Below are 16,938 nucleotides of genomic sequence, written 5' to 3' on the forward strand. Positions count from 1 at the left end.
AATTTTGGATTATCATTGATTCCATTTCATGATTGTATTTCAAGTATTTTTGATAAATATCAGGATATTAATTATAAATCATGTATTATTGATTCAATAATGTTGATACAATTTTTTCCATTTTTTGGAAAAATAACAAATAAATTTGGTGAAATTGTTACAGCATCCATTGAACATGTTTACGAGGCATTTTTTCTAAAACAAACATTAAAAATTATTTTAAAAAATTTCACACTATTTTCTATTAAATTATTAAAAAATTCTCTCAAAATATTCAATGGGAAATTTTTAAAAAATTTTGGAATTGCACTATTACGTTTAATTGATCCCGGTTTTGAATTATTATTTCAAATTGGTAAAGGTGGTTTAAAATCAATAAAATTAATTTTTGATTTGTTAAGAAAAAAATTTTTTATTAAAAATTTTGCATTTGAAAAAATAATTGCACATGGTTTGAAAATATTAAATCAAATTTCACGAACGATTGCAAAAAAATTCGAAAATAATAATAATATCTATGTTAATTCATTCGATGACGATTCAGCTTATGGTTTTAAATATATTAAAATTGGAAATAAAATTGACAAATTAAAAAGTGTTGCGGGTAAAAAAGAACCATATATTTTTAATAAAAGAAGTTATAAAAAAATTGATCCAATTATAGGGAAAATAAATAATGAAGAAATGAAAAAAAAATTTGAATTAACATTTGAAATGACAATTTTGAATAAAAATAGTTTAATACTATGTGAGGGGGGTAATTTTTTATGTTTGAGTAAAGAAACAAAATTATCGAAAAAAAATGAAATTACACGTTTAAAAAATTTGGAATTAGAAGAACCAGAATTATTTTACACTCTACAAAATGAAGTGAATTTTCAATCGAAAAAATTAAATAATAAACGAAAAATGAAAATTAAAATTCATCAAGTTTATGATAATTTGGAAATAAATAATTTAGCTGATCAAATATTTGATAGTTATACAACAACAGAGGCAAATTTAAATTTAAAATTTGAAGATTATCTTGCATTACGTCACTATGGTGCAAATGGTTATCAACAAATAAGAAGTGATTTGGATATTTCACGAAGAATGAAAAATGCAATTTATCGTTTATCAATAAGACAATCGCACGATACAATTGATAATTATGAGACATTATTGTTTCGTGGTGAAATTCGCGATACAAATGAGATGGAAAAAATATTTTACAACGAAAGAAAAGAATTTGAATTGCAAAATTTTGCATCAACATCAAATGATCCAAGTGTTGCGCGACAATTTTGTCTTTTAAAAAGTGAAACAACAACAAGAGTAATGTATCAAATGAAATTTGAAAGACCATATTTGAGAGCAAATGTTGAACAATTTATGCCATTACGTGAAAGTGAAACAATTTTATTACCTGGAACAAAATTTAAAATTAATGAAATTAAATGGAAATATGAAGGTGAAAAAAAAGTTGGATTAACGGTGAAATTATCATATGATTATGATAAAGTGAATTTATTTGATTGGCAAAAAATGGTAATGTGTGAAATTAAAAAATTAAAAGAATCGGGAACTATTTTTTATGTTGAAGATTTGAAGAAATGAAAAATTTTATTTAATAAAAAATTTATTCAAAAAATTAAATTTTCCATTTTTTAAATTTACCCAAAAAAAATTGCTAATAAAAAAAAGGTTTTATAGTTTTTTTTTTTTTGAATTTTTTTTACTGTTTGCAAATTTTGAAAAAAGGAAAATTTCTCATTTTAATCACTGAAGATAAAAAAATTATTTTTGATAAATTTTTTAATAAACATATAATTTTGTGTTTTTTCCAGGTTTTTCTAATTAAAAAAAATTTTTTTTTTTCGAAATTATTTTCGAAATTTTACAGTAATTGTAATTTAAATTTTTCACAATTTTTGGAAAAACTTCAAACGAATAAAGAATTATTTAATTAATTTATAAATAATAATTATTTTAAAAAAATTTTTTACTGGTAATTAATTTTAAAAAAATACAATTTTCAAAAATGATTATTAAAATTCAAAACTTTGAAAAAAAAATCCTTCGAAAGTTGAATTATTTTTCAAAATAAATTAATTTATAAACAAAATAATTTTATTAAAAAAAATTTTTTTTTTTTTACTAAAATTATTCAAAAAATACAATTTTCAAATATTATCTAAAAAATTGTAATTACAATTTTTTTTAGAATATTGAAAAAATTTTTAAGGAAAAGAGAATTATTTTTTTTTTAATTTTAATCTATAAACAAATAATTTTTCAAGTTTAAAAGAATTTGTAAAAAAAAAATTCTTTAATTTTTCAAACAAAAAATAATTTAATAATAATTAATTAATTATTAATTAAATAAATTACTAATAAATTAAGACCACGAAAAATTATTATTAAAAATAAATTAAAATTTTGCTAAAAAAAATTTATTAAAAAATTTAAAATTTTTGGTTTTTTTTAAATTATCATAAAATTCCAAAAATTTAGAAATATTTAAAAAAAAATTATAATTATATAAAAATATTTGCAAGTTTAAAAAATATTATAATTATAAAGAAAAATTATAAATTATTAAAAGTATTATAATTATTATAATTTCCAGAAAAAATGTTTCGGGATTTTTTTTTTCGAGAAAATTAATAGTAATTCGGGAAAATGTTTTCGGGTTATTTTTTATTCGGGCAAGTATTTTCGGGATTTTGACCGAAAATCGAAAAAAAAAGTCCAATTGTAAAGAAAATTAAATTATGGTAATTCTCTTATTTTTACGAAAAAATAAAAATATTTGTAAGTTCCAAAATACTTTATAATAAAAATAATAATAATAATAGTAATAGTAATAATAATGATAATAATAATATTAATGAAAATAATAATAATAATAATAATAATACATCGCTATACTGTTTAGCAAAAATATAAAAAAACGTATAAATATATAAATAAATATAAATTAATGTACTCACTTAGAAATAATTTGATGGATCGAGAATCGTTGAAAGGTAGCAAAACACCCCATGTTAAATCGATGACATTTTCCATATCCAAATAATCCTCGTAGTTATCATCAAAATTACTTTGTGAAAATGGTAATGTCGATGGTAAATAATCATCTTCTTCTATTTGATTTTCTTCATCGCCCGCTGTTGACATATTCTCGAAAATATCCTCCGAATCAGACATCTTCTCTTCTTTTTTCTGTCACTTTTTTTTATATATATATATACTGGGAGAAAAAAAACACACACACTTTTTTTTGCGCTTATTTAACCATTAAAAAAATTTGGAAAAGATGCCAAAGAAGTTTATTGTAAAATGTTAGACGATCGTTTCGAGAAATAATTGACTTGGTTGGAATAATTTTTAAGTTTCCCAATTCACGTCTATTTAGATACATTAAATATTTAGCAATTGTGAAAATTTGAAAGGCAATTTAAAACAAAAAACACTGGATTATAATAAAGCCAAAAAGATATTCAAGTTTTCTTCAAATACGTTGTATATGCAACTTATATGTGGGGGAGAAGAACAAGAAACAGTGTTGCCAACTATTGTACTAAAGCCATTTGATACCAAACACGGTGAAAAGAAAAATTTTTACCCCTAATATTTAATTATTAATTAAATTAAAATAAAAATTAAAATAATTATTAATTAAATTATCAATTTAGATTATTTATTAAAATAGAATTTAAAAAAAAAAAATTTTTTGTTTAAAATAGGAAACAATTCAAATGTTACCCTCGCGCAGGGATGGAACACTGTGATTTGGCGTCATATCAGGGTTGGGTAGAGTAGATTTTCATTAAGGGTTGGGAATTAAAAACTTGACTATTGTAAATACGCCTTGTCATTCATTTGTGAATAGTACCTTTAAACTTTCACTAACACACAGACAGACAATGGAAGAGTGTGACTGTGAGTGAAAAAAACATGTTCTATCTGTCAAAAAAAGAAAATTTATCAGTGTATTGAAGTTATTGAATTTAAAACAAATGTTCTGAGTTATTTTAGAGTTTTTTTTTCTTTTCTTTTAGAGTTTATATATAAAAATTAGAATTTAAATTTAAAGAAATTAATTATGGCCTGGACACATTATCAAAAAGTCCTCGCCCTTCTTATGGTGATCACAGGATCTTTTAATACTCTTTCAGTCAAGTGAGTCTTTTAATTTCTTTTTTATCGTAAAAAAAATATAAAAAAAAAAAAGAATTTTTTTTCCTTTCATTTTTTTTTTTTGCAATTTTTTTTGCCAAATCACTTTATTAATTTTAAAATCAATAATAATTATTCGTTGTTGTGTGACTTTCTATTTTTATCATTTACATAAATAAAAATGCGGGCATTTTTCCAAGAAGTAAACAAAGGTTTTGCGTTTTTTTTTTTTATTGTTAACTAACATAACCTATAAGTGTAAAAAAAAAAAAAATGTTAACGAAAATTTAAAAAAAAAGAACAAAAAATTTGCAATGAAATATCACATTATTTAATATTAATTAATAATATAAATTATAGTAATTAATATTATATATAGAGTATTATTTTTTTTTATTTATTTACAAAAAAAAAAAAATTATTATTTTGGAAAATTTTTTTTTCGAAACTTTTAAAATGAATTTTTTACCTACTAAAGTTTTTTTTTATTTTAATTTGTTAAAAATGTAGAGAAAAAAAATGTTTAGCTAAATTTTTTAAATTAGTTATATTGTTTAATAAATTATTATTATTATTATTATTATTATTATTATATTATTATTATTATTATTATTATTATTATTATAATTTTATTTTTATTATTTTATTTTTATTATTTTATTTTTGTTATTATTATTATTATTATTATTATTTTATTATTTTATTATAATTACTATAATAATAATTATTATTTTTCATTTTCCTCGTAAAATAAAAAAATATTCGTTTTATTTTTTATTATTATTAATTAATTTAAAAATAAAATATAATTTTTTTTTAATTATTAAATATTGAATAATTATTTCCTTTTATTGTTTAATAATTTTGTGTAAATAATAATCTCTAGTGCTGAAGTAAACGTCATCGTTGAAGAATTTGCGATTAATTTAAAAAAAAAATCTCTCTCCATTATTGTTGAACTGAATTGCAATTTCTTTTTTTTTTGTAACCAGATATGCAGATAAATTAACATCGAAGGGAAAAGATGGACAAATCAGACATTTTACACATCCATTTATGCAATCTGCTTTTATGTTTGTTGGTGAAATGATGTGTTTATTAGTATTTAAACTTGCATATTGTTACTATAATCGACAGGCGGTAAGAACATTTTCTTTAAATTTAATAAATTTTTTTTTTTTTTTAAATTAAAACCAAAAAAAAAAATTAAATAAAAAAAGAAATAAAGGAAAAAAAGAATTAAAAGTAAAAAGAAATAAAAGAAAAAAAAGAATTAAAAATAAAAAATAAATAAAAGTAATAAATAAATGTAAAAATATAGATAAAAATAAAATATATGAAAATTAATTTTTTTTCGTACAAATGAAAATAATTTTGTTTTCTAATTAAATGAAAGAAAAAAAATTATTTAATTTAAAAAAAAAACTTTAATAAAACAAATAATTAAAATTTATGAATAATTTTAATTAATAACTATTATAAATTTTAATTAACAATTAAATAAAAAATAAATTTCCTTTTTCAGAATGGCTCTGTTGAAACAAATGCATTAACAAAAGGCTCACGTGATTTTAGTTCGAAAATACTTGCAATTCCCGCATTTTGCGATACAATTGCAACATCAATAATGTATGTTGGCTTAACAATGACATATGCAAGCAGTTTTCAAATGTTACGTGGTTCCGTTATTGTTTTCACTGGAATTTTATCTGTCGCATTTTTAGAACGTAAATTGGGAATACAAAAATGGTCGGGAATTGCATTAGTTATATTGGGATTACTTATTGTTGGTCTTGGCGATTTTTTCACAATGAAAAATGAACATAAAGGGACAAATTCCGTTATTACCGGCGATTTACTTATTATTTGCGCACAGGTGCGTTTTCTTCTTTTCTCTCAAAAGGGGGGGGGGGGGGGGGGAATTTTTTTTTATCAAATTTTCCCTTTCAATGAAAATAAATTTTTATTTATTTTTTTTTTCCTAAAATGAATAGTTAATTTATTATTTAGGAATTTAATGATTTTAGGTGATAATAGCGGCACAAATGGTAATTGAGGAAAAATATGTAACGAGCAAAGATATTCCGTCACTTCAAGCCGTTGGTTGGGAAGGTATTTTTTTTGTAATTTAACTTTTAAAAATATTTATCAATTTTTTGTATTAAATTACTCTTTTTTTCTAATCAGGAATTTTTGGATTTATCGCCATTTGTTTGGCGCTAATTCCACTTAATTATATTCACGCTCCTCCTCCATTTGCGGACAATTCAAGAGGAACATTGGAAGATACAGTCGATGCTTTAGTTCAAATTAAAAATAACGGACGACTTTTTATGGCGATTATTGGTAAATATATATATATTTTCTTTTTATTAATCTATAAAAAAAAAGAATAATTTTTTTTTTGCGAGCGTAAAAAAAATTTATTTTACAAATATTTTTTCAGGAATTATGTTTAGCATAGCATTTTTCAATTTTGCTGGCATTAGCGTTACCAAAGAATTGAGCGCAACAACGCGAATGATTTTGGATAGTATCCGAACACTTGTTATTTGGATAATTTCCCTTATTTTAGGTTGGCAAGATTTTCACTATTTACAGGTAATTTTCTTCTTTTTCATTAATTTTCAATTTTTCCAATTTTATCAATTAAAAAAAAGGGGGGTGATTTCAATTTTTCCAAATAGAAGGAATAATTAATAAAATTTGTAAATTAATAATGAAAAAATATTTTCAGCTCTTTGGATTTGGATTTTTATTGATTGGAATGTGTCTCTATAATGATGTTATTATTCCACAATTGACAAGAAAATGTATTTGTCGATTATCGCGATCATTGCGAACACGATCGCAAACTCAGGACGAGGAACAAATTGTCAACACAGCCGCTGACGATGTGGAAAATCCTTAATGAAAACTGACATTAAATTTTCTACGTTTTTTTCTACATTTTTTCCTATTTTCTTTTCTTTTCTTTTTTTTTTTTAATTCTAAGTCTTCTAATAATACTTTATACATTTTTATATTATCGACTATTTTATATATAAAATAAATTATATATTTGATATATATATATAAACAAAATTATATATTTTATATATAAAATAGCAACAAAAATATATATATATATATTTTTATCGCAAATATTTCGATAAAATGTGATTCTAATTTTAAATAGAATTTTTAAGTAACAATCAATTTTTTCTAATTGATTTTTTTTGTGTTAGCAAATTTTTGACAAAAAAACAAAACCTTTTTTCGAAATTAATTTAATTTTCGAAACTGATTTTTTTTTAATTTTATTGAAAACTGACTAAAATTTTTATAAAAATGACAAGACGACGATTTTTTATATGTAAAAAAATTTATTATACCTTTACTTTTACAAAAATAAAGATGTAAATAGTTTCATAATATGTATTTGGCTCTTATTTACAAAAATACTTAATTATTTAATCCTGAGAATCTTTGAGATATAAGTATTAAATTTAAATACAAACTAAATACTTATATAAATTTATAATAATATTTATAAAAACAAAAAAAAAAAAAAATTTCTAAATAATCTTATAAACAGTCTTACAAAAAAAGACTATTTTTTTAGCTTTCATTTTATTTTCAATGCAATAAAAAAAAAAAATCAACATACAATAAAATAATTGTAATAAACCAATAAAAGAAAAATTGATTAGAAAAATGCAACAAAAAAAAAAAAAATGTACATTTATAAATTTATGTACAATAAAAATTAATTGTCTCCTGAGAGAAAAAAGAAATACAATCGCAGAAAAGAATATTTTTCTTAAAAAGAAAAATAATAAAAAAAAAATTACGTCGACTGTAAAAATAATTCCGATTACAATCGGAGAAATTTCAAAAAAAAATATTTTTCTTACAAAGAAAAATAGAATAAATTGTAAAAAAAAATAATAATAATAATTGCGATAAAATCGCAGAAATTTCAAGAGAAAAAAAAAATATTTTTCTTATAAAGAAAAATAAATGAAATTCAATAATTTTGATATCGAATCGAAGAAATTTAAAAAAAGAAAAAATCTTTCCTTCCTCGATAAAGGAAAAAAGGCACATTTTTTTTTTTTTTTTTGTTGAAAGAGAATTTTCTCTTTACAAATAATAGAGAAGTGTCTCGAGTTGTGTACTCGGTTGATTATGAATTGCTTGTCCAACAAGTGCCGACAATTTATGTGCATATTGACACGGTGCTGGTACTTTTACAGGTCCACAAAAATTGTAATACATTTGTGTTAATTTATAAGTGATTCTTTGAATTCGATCGGGTCCCCAATTTGTTGTATCGTGAATTACATTGTAAGAAGAAGGTGTCACTGTTCCTCGTCCACCGCTTTGTGAAATTAAAAAGAAATCGTATCTGAAAAAAGAAAATTTCAAAAATTACCAAAAAAAAAAAAAAATTATAAATTTAATTTCAATATTAATTTACTTTTTTTTTTTTTTTGTTGAAAATCAAAAAAGAAGAAAAGAAAGAAAATTCCCTTTTTTTTTGGCTACTCACCTTGCAGGATTTGTCACGACATCATCGACAATTGTTCCCGGTGGCGCATTTTGTGTACCATAAAAGAATCGCGAATTAATTCTCTTTGTGACAATAATAAATGCAAATCGATATTTACTTTCATCGCCGTACAATGCATTTAATTTATCTTTAATTTGATTGACTTCAATTTCCAAAACAAATGGAATTTGTCCCTCGCCAACACCATCGCGATAAAATATAATTGTCGATGGCAATACACCATTAACTGTTTTATATTTGTGGCAAGCTTTCACCATATCAACCGACAGTGTATTTGATAATTCCTCACCATTTGTGTGCGCACTCACTGCACTAAAATAGCGTCCACAATTTTTATTTAGCGACGAGACAAGAGCACCTGTTTTTTGGAAAAATAATTTTTTTTTGAGAAAAATAAATAAAAAATACCTTTTTTTAAAAAATAAATAAAAAAAAAAAAAACTCACCGTAATCACGTCCTCGCACCGATTTATCGTGACAAACATCAAAACCAGCGACCATAATATTACCATCGGGAATATTTACTGTCCAAGGTGCACCGCCTAATTTACAATTCATTTGAATGGCAATTTTTGTCGCTGCAGTTAAATTTGGTTTACCCTTGGAATAAACTGTTCGTCTCATTACAACTTGTGATAATACAGGACGATCGACGCAACATTTTTTCTTTATCGCCGAATAACAATCAACATTATTATTTGGCACCATGCAAAGAATCATTTGTGGATTCGATTTACTCATAACATGTTCCAATGCTTGTGTGTAACTTGTTATGCGATCGTTTTGCATATCTTGAATACGCGGCTCAGTCATTGGAAATTGCATACCGCGTGCCGCTTTTATTATTGAACCAACGAGATCCTAAAGAATTTTTTTTTTTCAAATTAAAATGAAAGCGAAATTTACTTTTTTAAAATAGAAAATTAAAATAATTTAAAACAATATTTACCTTGCATTCGTTCATCATTCGATGGGGTACAATGACAACCCAATCTTTTAAATTTGCCGTGACCAACATTTTATTTGATCTTATATCATTATCCCAACTTCCACCGGTTGGATTACAAACTTTTCCATCGGCCATGATTATTGGCTCCTTTGGAATGACACGTCCATTTACATTGGTTAAATTATTATCCAATTTTAAGCCCCATTCTTTTAATTCCTTGACAACATTTGGTTCGCGCAATAAACGTGCATTGAATGATTTTAAACGTTCAATACGTCTACGTGGATCTAATTTTGTATGCTCCGCCAATGCGTTCATTATTCGGAAATTTGATCGCATTTCGTCAGTTAAGCCTGAAAAACGAATTTCTCATCGTTAAATTTTATATAAATAATAATTTTACTATTTACTAATTATTAGTACTAGAAAATAATTTACTAATTATTAGTATCAGAAAATAATTTACTAAGAGAAAATTTTTATTTTTATTTAAATTTTCAGAAAAAATTTTACCTGTTAAACGACAGAGTTCAGGAACAAGATAAATCAATTCCGCCTGTCCGGCTCGACGATCTTTTGGTTTTGATCTTGACACTAACATTGGTTGCGATTCATTTTTAATTCTAAGACCATATTTTTTTGAATAATATTCCTTATAGGATATTGAATCACCATTTTTCAATTTAAACGTTGACGATGGTCGTGTATCAAAATCAATATCATCAATACGATAATGATTATTATTATAATCGGTAAGGACAATTTGTCCTAAAATTTGTTGTGAAAAATGTGCCTATTTGTGAAAAAAAAAAAAAAAAAAAATTATATTATTATTACTGATAATAACAGAGAAAAAATTAATTTCGCAAATTAATTACCTGATAATTTTGACGATTAAATTCAAACGAATCCTCAAGTACATTGAGTACAGTTTTTTGTAACATTACTTTGTGTGTAATTTCAGAACACATTAAAATATTGGATTCACATTGACGAATTGATGTTAAATAACCAGGCCATAAATCGATAACTAAATTTTCTGTTCTTACTTCAATCTAAATGAAACAGGAAAAAAAAAATATTAACAAATAAATATAAATTATAATCAATGACAATTAATAATATCAAAATAATAAATAAAGTAAAAAAAAAAAAAAATAAATACTATTGAAATTATAAAAATTAATTTCAAATATGTAATTTATTTAGAAAAGTAAATGGATTAATAATAATGGAACACTTACTTTATTTTTTGGATCGAAAAAATTGCGTCCAACCAATTTTAATTGCAAATGATCGAGACATTTTCTCATGACAATATTGAAAAACGAAATATAATGATAATCGCCTTTCTTTAATTCGCCAACCATTCGAATGTTTATTTTAATATTTTCATCGTCCGATTGTCTTTTTGAAAAAAGTTCCAATTCATTTGGTGGCTGCAAGAAAAATTAAAATTCAATTCATTTATTCAAAAAAAAATTCAATTTACAGTTGTTTTTTTTTTGTGAAAAATTTGGAAATTTATTTTCAATTTCTTTCAATGAAAAAAAAAAAAAAAATTCCAAACCGATTTTTGTTCTCGAAGGAAAATATTAAAATTAGGCTTGATTTACAGAAAAATAAATAATAGTAAATAAAAGAAAATTTTAAATAAATAAATAAAGAAGAATAATTTTAAAAAAAGAAGAATTTTTAATCAATTTAATAAATAAAAATGTCCCGTCAATTTAATAAATGAATAAAAATTAATTGAAATTTTTTTTTTTTTTATAAATACCTGAACTAATTTGGAACTCGTGTACATTACGGTACCATCAAAAATATAGGCACCCAATTTAGGACGATGGAGTTTAAGTAAACCTTTACGAACCACCGTTCGATCTTCTTGAGGTGCAAAATCAACTCTATATTCATAGAGATTCCAATTTTGTGTTTGTGTCATCAATTGGAAATAATTTGATTGCAATTGAATTTTGCCTCCATAAGTTCCTGTAGAAAAAAAGCAAGAAAAAAAAAATTACTACCTTTTTCTATTAATTAAAGCGAAATAAAAAAATATTTTTTTATTATTACAAAGAAATAAAGAAACAAAATTAATTTTTTTTTAATGACAAAACCAAAGAAAAAAATTTTTTTTTATTAAAAAACTGATTTATTTTATTTTTTAAAAAATTAATTAAAATAAAATTGGTTGGATATGGCTGAAAGTATTCTACGGATAAAGTCGAGTGGGATCCGCAACAGCTGTCCAATTTTAAAATTAAAATTAATTTAAAATTAATTTTACCAAAAATACTGTTTTTTATTTTTATTTATTTATTTGATTAAACAATATTTTTGATTAAAGTAGTATTTTTTTATTATTAAAAAAATACTATTCTTAATTACTAAAAAAATACTGTTTTTATTACTAAAAAAAAAACTGATTTTTGAAAAAAATTTTTACGAGGCCTATTAAACGGTTATTATATTTGCTGTTTATTGAAAAGTTAATTGAAAACGAAGTAAAATAATAATCATCAATAAAACTGATTTTTGTTATTAAACTTATTTTTTTATTATTATAACATAGAAAAAAAAATTGGTTATTATTCAATAAACAATAATTGTTTTTTTTTTCTTAAAAAAATTATTGTTTAACAGAAAATTTTGGAAAATATATTTTAAAAAAAATCTATTCAGTTTTTTTTCTTTAAAAAAATCATTGTTTAACAGAAAAATTTTTGGAAAATATATAAAAAAAAAAAAAATCTATTCAGTACCTTGTTTAGTGGCACACGCTGTAGGTCTAGTAAGCATCACTTCCGATTCATTTATTCTTCTGCGTCCACGCATTGCACCTCGTCCTACGGCGGCAACTGCACCAGCTCCTGGAGCATCTTCTCCTACAATTCAATAATTTATAATTATAATTATATTTTTCAATTAACTATAAAAATAATAACAAATAATAATATATTTAATTTACTAATGAATTTAAGTATATTTCATAATTAAATTTTAATTTAATAATTCAACAATAAATCTATATCAGTTTAAAATAAAGAAAATAAAAATTATATGTTTATTTGTTCGTTTGGAAAAAATCGGAACTTCGTTAAAAGCCGAAAGGCTTAAAGAAAAATATAAATAATAAACAAATAAAGAAAATAAAATAAAACTAAGAATTATAAATATATATTTTGTAATTAAATTATTTAGTAATATTTTCTTATTAAATATGGTAATTTTTATAATACGTTATCTTCTTAAAAAAAAATTATTGTTATTATTATACTAATAATAATGGTAATAATAATGAAAATGAAAAATAAATAATAGTCAACGGAAAAAAATAATAATGAATCATCAATTAATGAATGAAAATCTATTTTTTTCAAATTAAATTAAAAAAAGGGAAATTATTAAAAATACCTTTTGGCAAAGCCGCAGCTAGCTGAGAAACATTTATCTCTGCGGGTCTCTGAAATTATAATATTATAATATTAATAATAATTATTATTTTTTTAAAAATAATTTAATAAAAATTAAATAGAAATATTTACTTTAGAAATCTAATTATTGATTATAATATTTAAAGAGATAAAATTCTAATAATATGTAGTAATAATTTAATAATTTCTAATAGTTTTCTTTCAATTTCTCACCTGAGTTTGAGGAGCTGGTCCAGAGGGAACATTTTGGCGACCAGCACCACGTCCAAGTGGACTACGTCCCCAAGCTTGACTTGGAGCCTGTTGTTGCTGCTGCTGTTGTTGTGGTGGTTGTTGCCTTTGTTGTTGTGGTGGTTGTTGCCTTTGTTGCTGCTGCTGCTGCTGTTGCTGTTCTTGTTGACGTCCTCGACCTCGTCCACGTCCCATTGGTGCACCTCTTGCCCAAGGATTCGACATTTTTGTATTCACTAGAAAAAAATTTTTTTCTTCTTCAAAAAAAAATTCTCAAAGAAAAATTAAAAATTTTTTTTTTCAAATATCTCCGAAAAATTTCGATCTTATTCGTTCGACTAGAATTTTATGACTGACCTTGTCCTCTCGAATCCAAACAGGTACAGCACAAGTGAAAGAGAAGATGAAACTCATTAAGCCGAGGGGGCGTGGAAAAGTTTGTATAGAAAAAAAATAGGAGTGGGGAGTATATTTTCCTTTCGGAGAAAATTTTCACTTAAAATTAAATTCAGCAAAAAGGGCAATAAAAAAAAAGAAGAGAGAAGAAAATAAAATTCCTTTAGGAATTTTATGACAAAAAATTTTTCCTACAAAAAATGTTAATTATATATATATATAATATTAAAATGCTTTGTCCTTCTGTCCTAACTTGAAGTTGGCCTTTTCAGATTTCACGTCTTTTTTTTGAATAGTAATTTTATGACGTGTCAAATTTTGACAATTCTTTTTCTCATTTTTGCCAAAGTTGTATAATTGTGTTTCCAAATATCGGAATAAGTTTTTTTAAAATTCCAAATTCGAAAATTCAATTCACGAAGCTGAAGTACCAGGGGCCAACGAATACCTATTAAATATTAATTATAAAAACACAGACCTCGAATCAACTTAAAGACACAAAAAAAAGTCGTTTTAGTCGATTTATATTTCAAAAAAAAAGTGGATTTGTTTTTTATTTTAACAAAAATATTTTACAGATTTTTAAATAAAAATTTTTTTTTTTTAATAATAATCCTTTTCGAAGGGTTAATGTTGAAATTTTTAGAAATAATTAAATTTCAAAAGATATTATTAATTTTCAAACAATTATTAAATTTTACGGAACTAAAAATAATTTATCAAACAATTTTTGGAAAACATTTTTTAAATTTAATTGAATTTTCAAAGATTTAAAATTGAGATTTTTAAAATTAATTGTTTAAGTGTTTTGTAATTAAAATTTTAGATGATTTCACTAAAAATTTCTTAGAAAATGCGGACAAAAGACAATAATTTGAAAATCATTTTTAATTAAAAAATAGTGAAGAATCATTTTAGTTCAAAATTTGTTAAATAATTGAATTGAAGAAGATCTGAAGAAGATCTAAATTTTATACTAAAAAATGTATTTTATTTACATTTTTTTTTCAAATGTAAAAAAAAAAATGTCGCATTTTATTAAAATAAGTCGATAAAAGTCGTATTTTTGAAAAAAAGTCGTATAATCCGAGGTCTGTAATAATTTTCATTATTATCATTTAATATGTACTAATATTCTAATAAATTAAATTATTATTGATAATATTAATCTTTAATTTCTTTATAACAAACAATTAAATACTCAATTTGGCGCGCGTTTAACTTTGCTAGTAATTTAATAAAATAACAATTAAATTATATATTATAATGTAAATAAATATTATTACAATAATTTTAATATAATATTAATTTTTTTATTATTTAATAATAATAATAATAAAATAATAATAAATAAATAATGAATAACAACGGATAAGTAAATAAAATACCAGAATAAAGAAAATAAACAAAGAAATAATCCGGAAAATAATAATCGAGAGGGAAAATATTTTTTTTTTTTTTTGGGAAATTCCGCAAAAGTAATTTCTCATAATATGGAATAAATTAATTTTTGGAAAATATTTTGGGTAGGATAATTTATTTTATTTAATTTTTTTTTTGAAAGAAAGGGATTTTTTAAGAGGACAATATACATTAACAGGTGTTTAAGCCTCTGTTAATTATAATGAAAGTCTAGACATCGTAAACTTAAAATTCATGTGGAGTAGTTTAAATGAAAAATCTCATTATATGGTAATTAGGGGAAAATTCAATATTTTTTCAAAATGCGCGTCAAAGATAATAATCTTTTTTTCTTGGTATTCTCCTCTGATCCTTTTGAAATGATCTTATAAAACGATTAAGAAATATGCATACAATAATTTAATAAATTAAGAGAAAAATATTTAGAAGGTTATATAAAAATTATTCATAAATACAAATAATTAAAAAATTGTTTAAAAAAATACTTTAATTATTTTTTATAATTGCGGAAAATTTAAAAAATTATTTTTTTCTTTTATTAACAATATCTATCAATATCGGGCATAAAAAACCGAGTAAAAAACTATTTCGATTGATAGAATTGTAATTTTAATAAAAAAAAAAAAAAACACGAACATTATAATAATATTTTGTAATTAAAAATTTAAATGTATTTAAAATTTGTTTTATAATTATTACTAATTTTTATTATTTTATTTCTATTTAATTATTAATATTTTTTTAAAATTTATCGAATTTATTAATTATTATTATTATTTATTAATTTTTAACTATTAAAATTCCTGTTTTTTTTTTTGTAATAATTTTCATATTAATTTAATAGCGCAAAAAATTGGTAAAGATAAAATTAAAAAAAAAAAAAAAATTAGTAAAGAATTTGTCATTTTTAAATACGACGACAAAAAAGAGCATTTTTAGGTTATGTGTAACATTTTTCGGGACTTCGCGTGTTTTTATTTAGACGTCAATTTATTATAATTGCGATATAATTATAATAATAAAAAAAAAAATTGTCTCATAAAGGAATTTGTTTTTGTTTATATCTACCTCTTTTCGATAATTAGAGGGATTAAAAGTTCCAAAAAAAAGGTTATGTAATTTACAAATGAAACCTTATCAAATAAAAAAAAAAATTATAAACACCCAATACTTTTTTCTATTGTTTACATAAGTCACGTAATAGTTTGTCTATTTTTTCATCAAGCGATTAAAAGATAAGAATAAGGTGAATGAACTTATTTAATTCATTCATTTTTACGAATTGATAATAATTTTCTGTACACGTTTATTCTTTTTTTTTTTTTTTTAAATTTATTTTATCTTTATCGAAAAAGAAAATTTGAGAAAAATAAACAGAGGGAATTAAAATGAGAAAAAGATCTACTTACCTTTTTTTTACTGCCCCGCAGATTTTTCTACTCCAAAAAAAAATTATTTTTTTTTGTATATAAAAAGCAGACTATTTTCGAGAGTACGATTTTTTATGACAATTTATTGTTTAATTTAAATAAGAATTTAATTTGTTTTTGTTCCATTTGTTACGTTTTCTCTTTATTTGGAATTTTTTTTTTAAAAAGAAAACAATTAAACAATAGAAAAATGAAACCGGTTGTGCCAACAACAAAGCTACAAAGGAAGTGAAACGAAGCTACGCCTAAAAACCGGAAGTTACCAATGAAGTCAAATGCAAATTATGTTCAAAAACTGTAATTGACTTTAAAAAAATTCACCGCGAAATTCAAAAGTTACTTATGTTAAATAAT

The 16,938-nt window shown here is 22.5% G+C and overlaps 2 protein-coding genes across 2 annotated transcripts; one reads left to right on the forward strand and one right to left on the reverse strand.

Moving 5' to 3' along the window:
• Window positions 1–3,889: 3,889 nt before the first annotated feature.
• Window positions 3,890–7,239, forward strand: LOC127277495 (solute carrier family 35 member F6-like). Its single transcript, XM_051298658.1, has 7 exons — window positions 3,890–4,167; window positions 5,157–5,304; window positions 5,690–6,040; window positions 6,192–6,276; window positions 6,352–6,510; window positions 6,611–6,765; window positions 6,902–7,239. Exons 1-7 carry the CDS (start codon window positions 4,091–4,093, stop codon window positions 7,073–7,075), a joined length of 1,149 nt encoding a protein of 382 aa, XP_051154615.1. The 5' UTR covers window positions 3,890–4,090; the 3' UTR covers window positions 7,076–7,239.
• A 642-nt stretch (window positions 7,240–7,881) lies between these two features.
• LOC127277494 (piwi-like protein Siwi) lies at window positions 7,882–16,820 on the reverse strand. The gene is made up of 12 exons (XM_051298657.1): window positions 16,564–16,820; window positions 13,319–13,572; window positions 13,086–13,134; window positions 12,434–12,556; window positions 11,449–11,660; window positions 10,913–11,107; window positions 10,547–10,723; window positions 10,182–10,461; window positions 9,669–10,021; window positions 9,166–9,580; window positions 8,699–9,077; window positions 7,882–8,554 (listed from the first exon to the last, which is right to left on the reverse strand). The coding sequence occupies exons 2-12, from the start codon at window positions 13,559–13,561 to the stop codon at window positions 8,290–8,292; spliced, it is 2,691 nt and encodes an 896-aa protein (XP_051154614.1). The 5' UTR covers window positions 13,562–13,572; window positions 16,564–16,820; the 3' UTR covers window positions 7,882–8,289.
• Window positions 16,821–16,938: the final 118 nt, after the last annotated feature.

The sequence above is a fragment of the Leptopilina boulardi genome, unplaced genomic scaffold (genome assembly GCF_019393585.1).
Source record: "Leptopilina boulardi isolate dan_hultmark-lab unplaced genomic scaffold, ZJU_Lbou_2.1 LbouV2_169, whole genome shotgun sequence".
Taxonomy (NCBI): Eukaryota; Metazoa; Arthropoda; class Insecta; order Hymenoptera; family Figitidae; genus Leptopilina; species Leptopilina boulardi.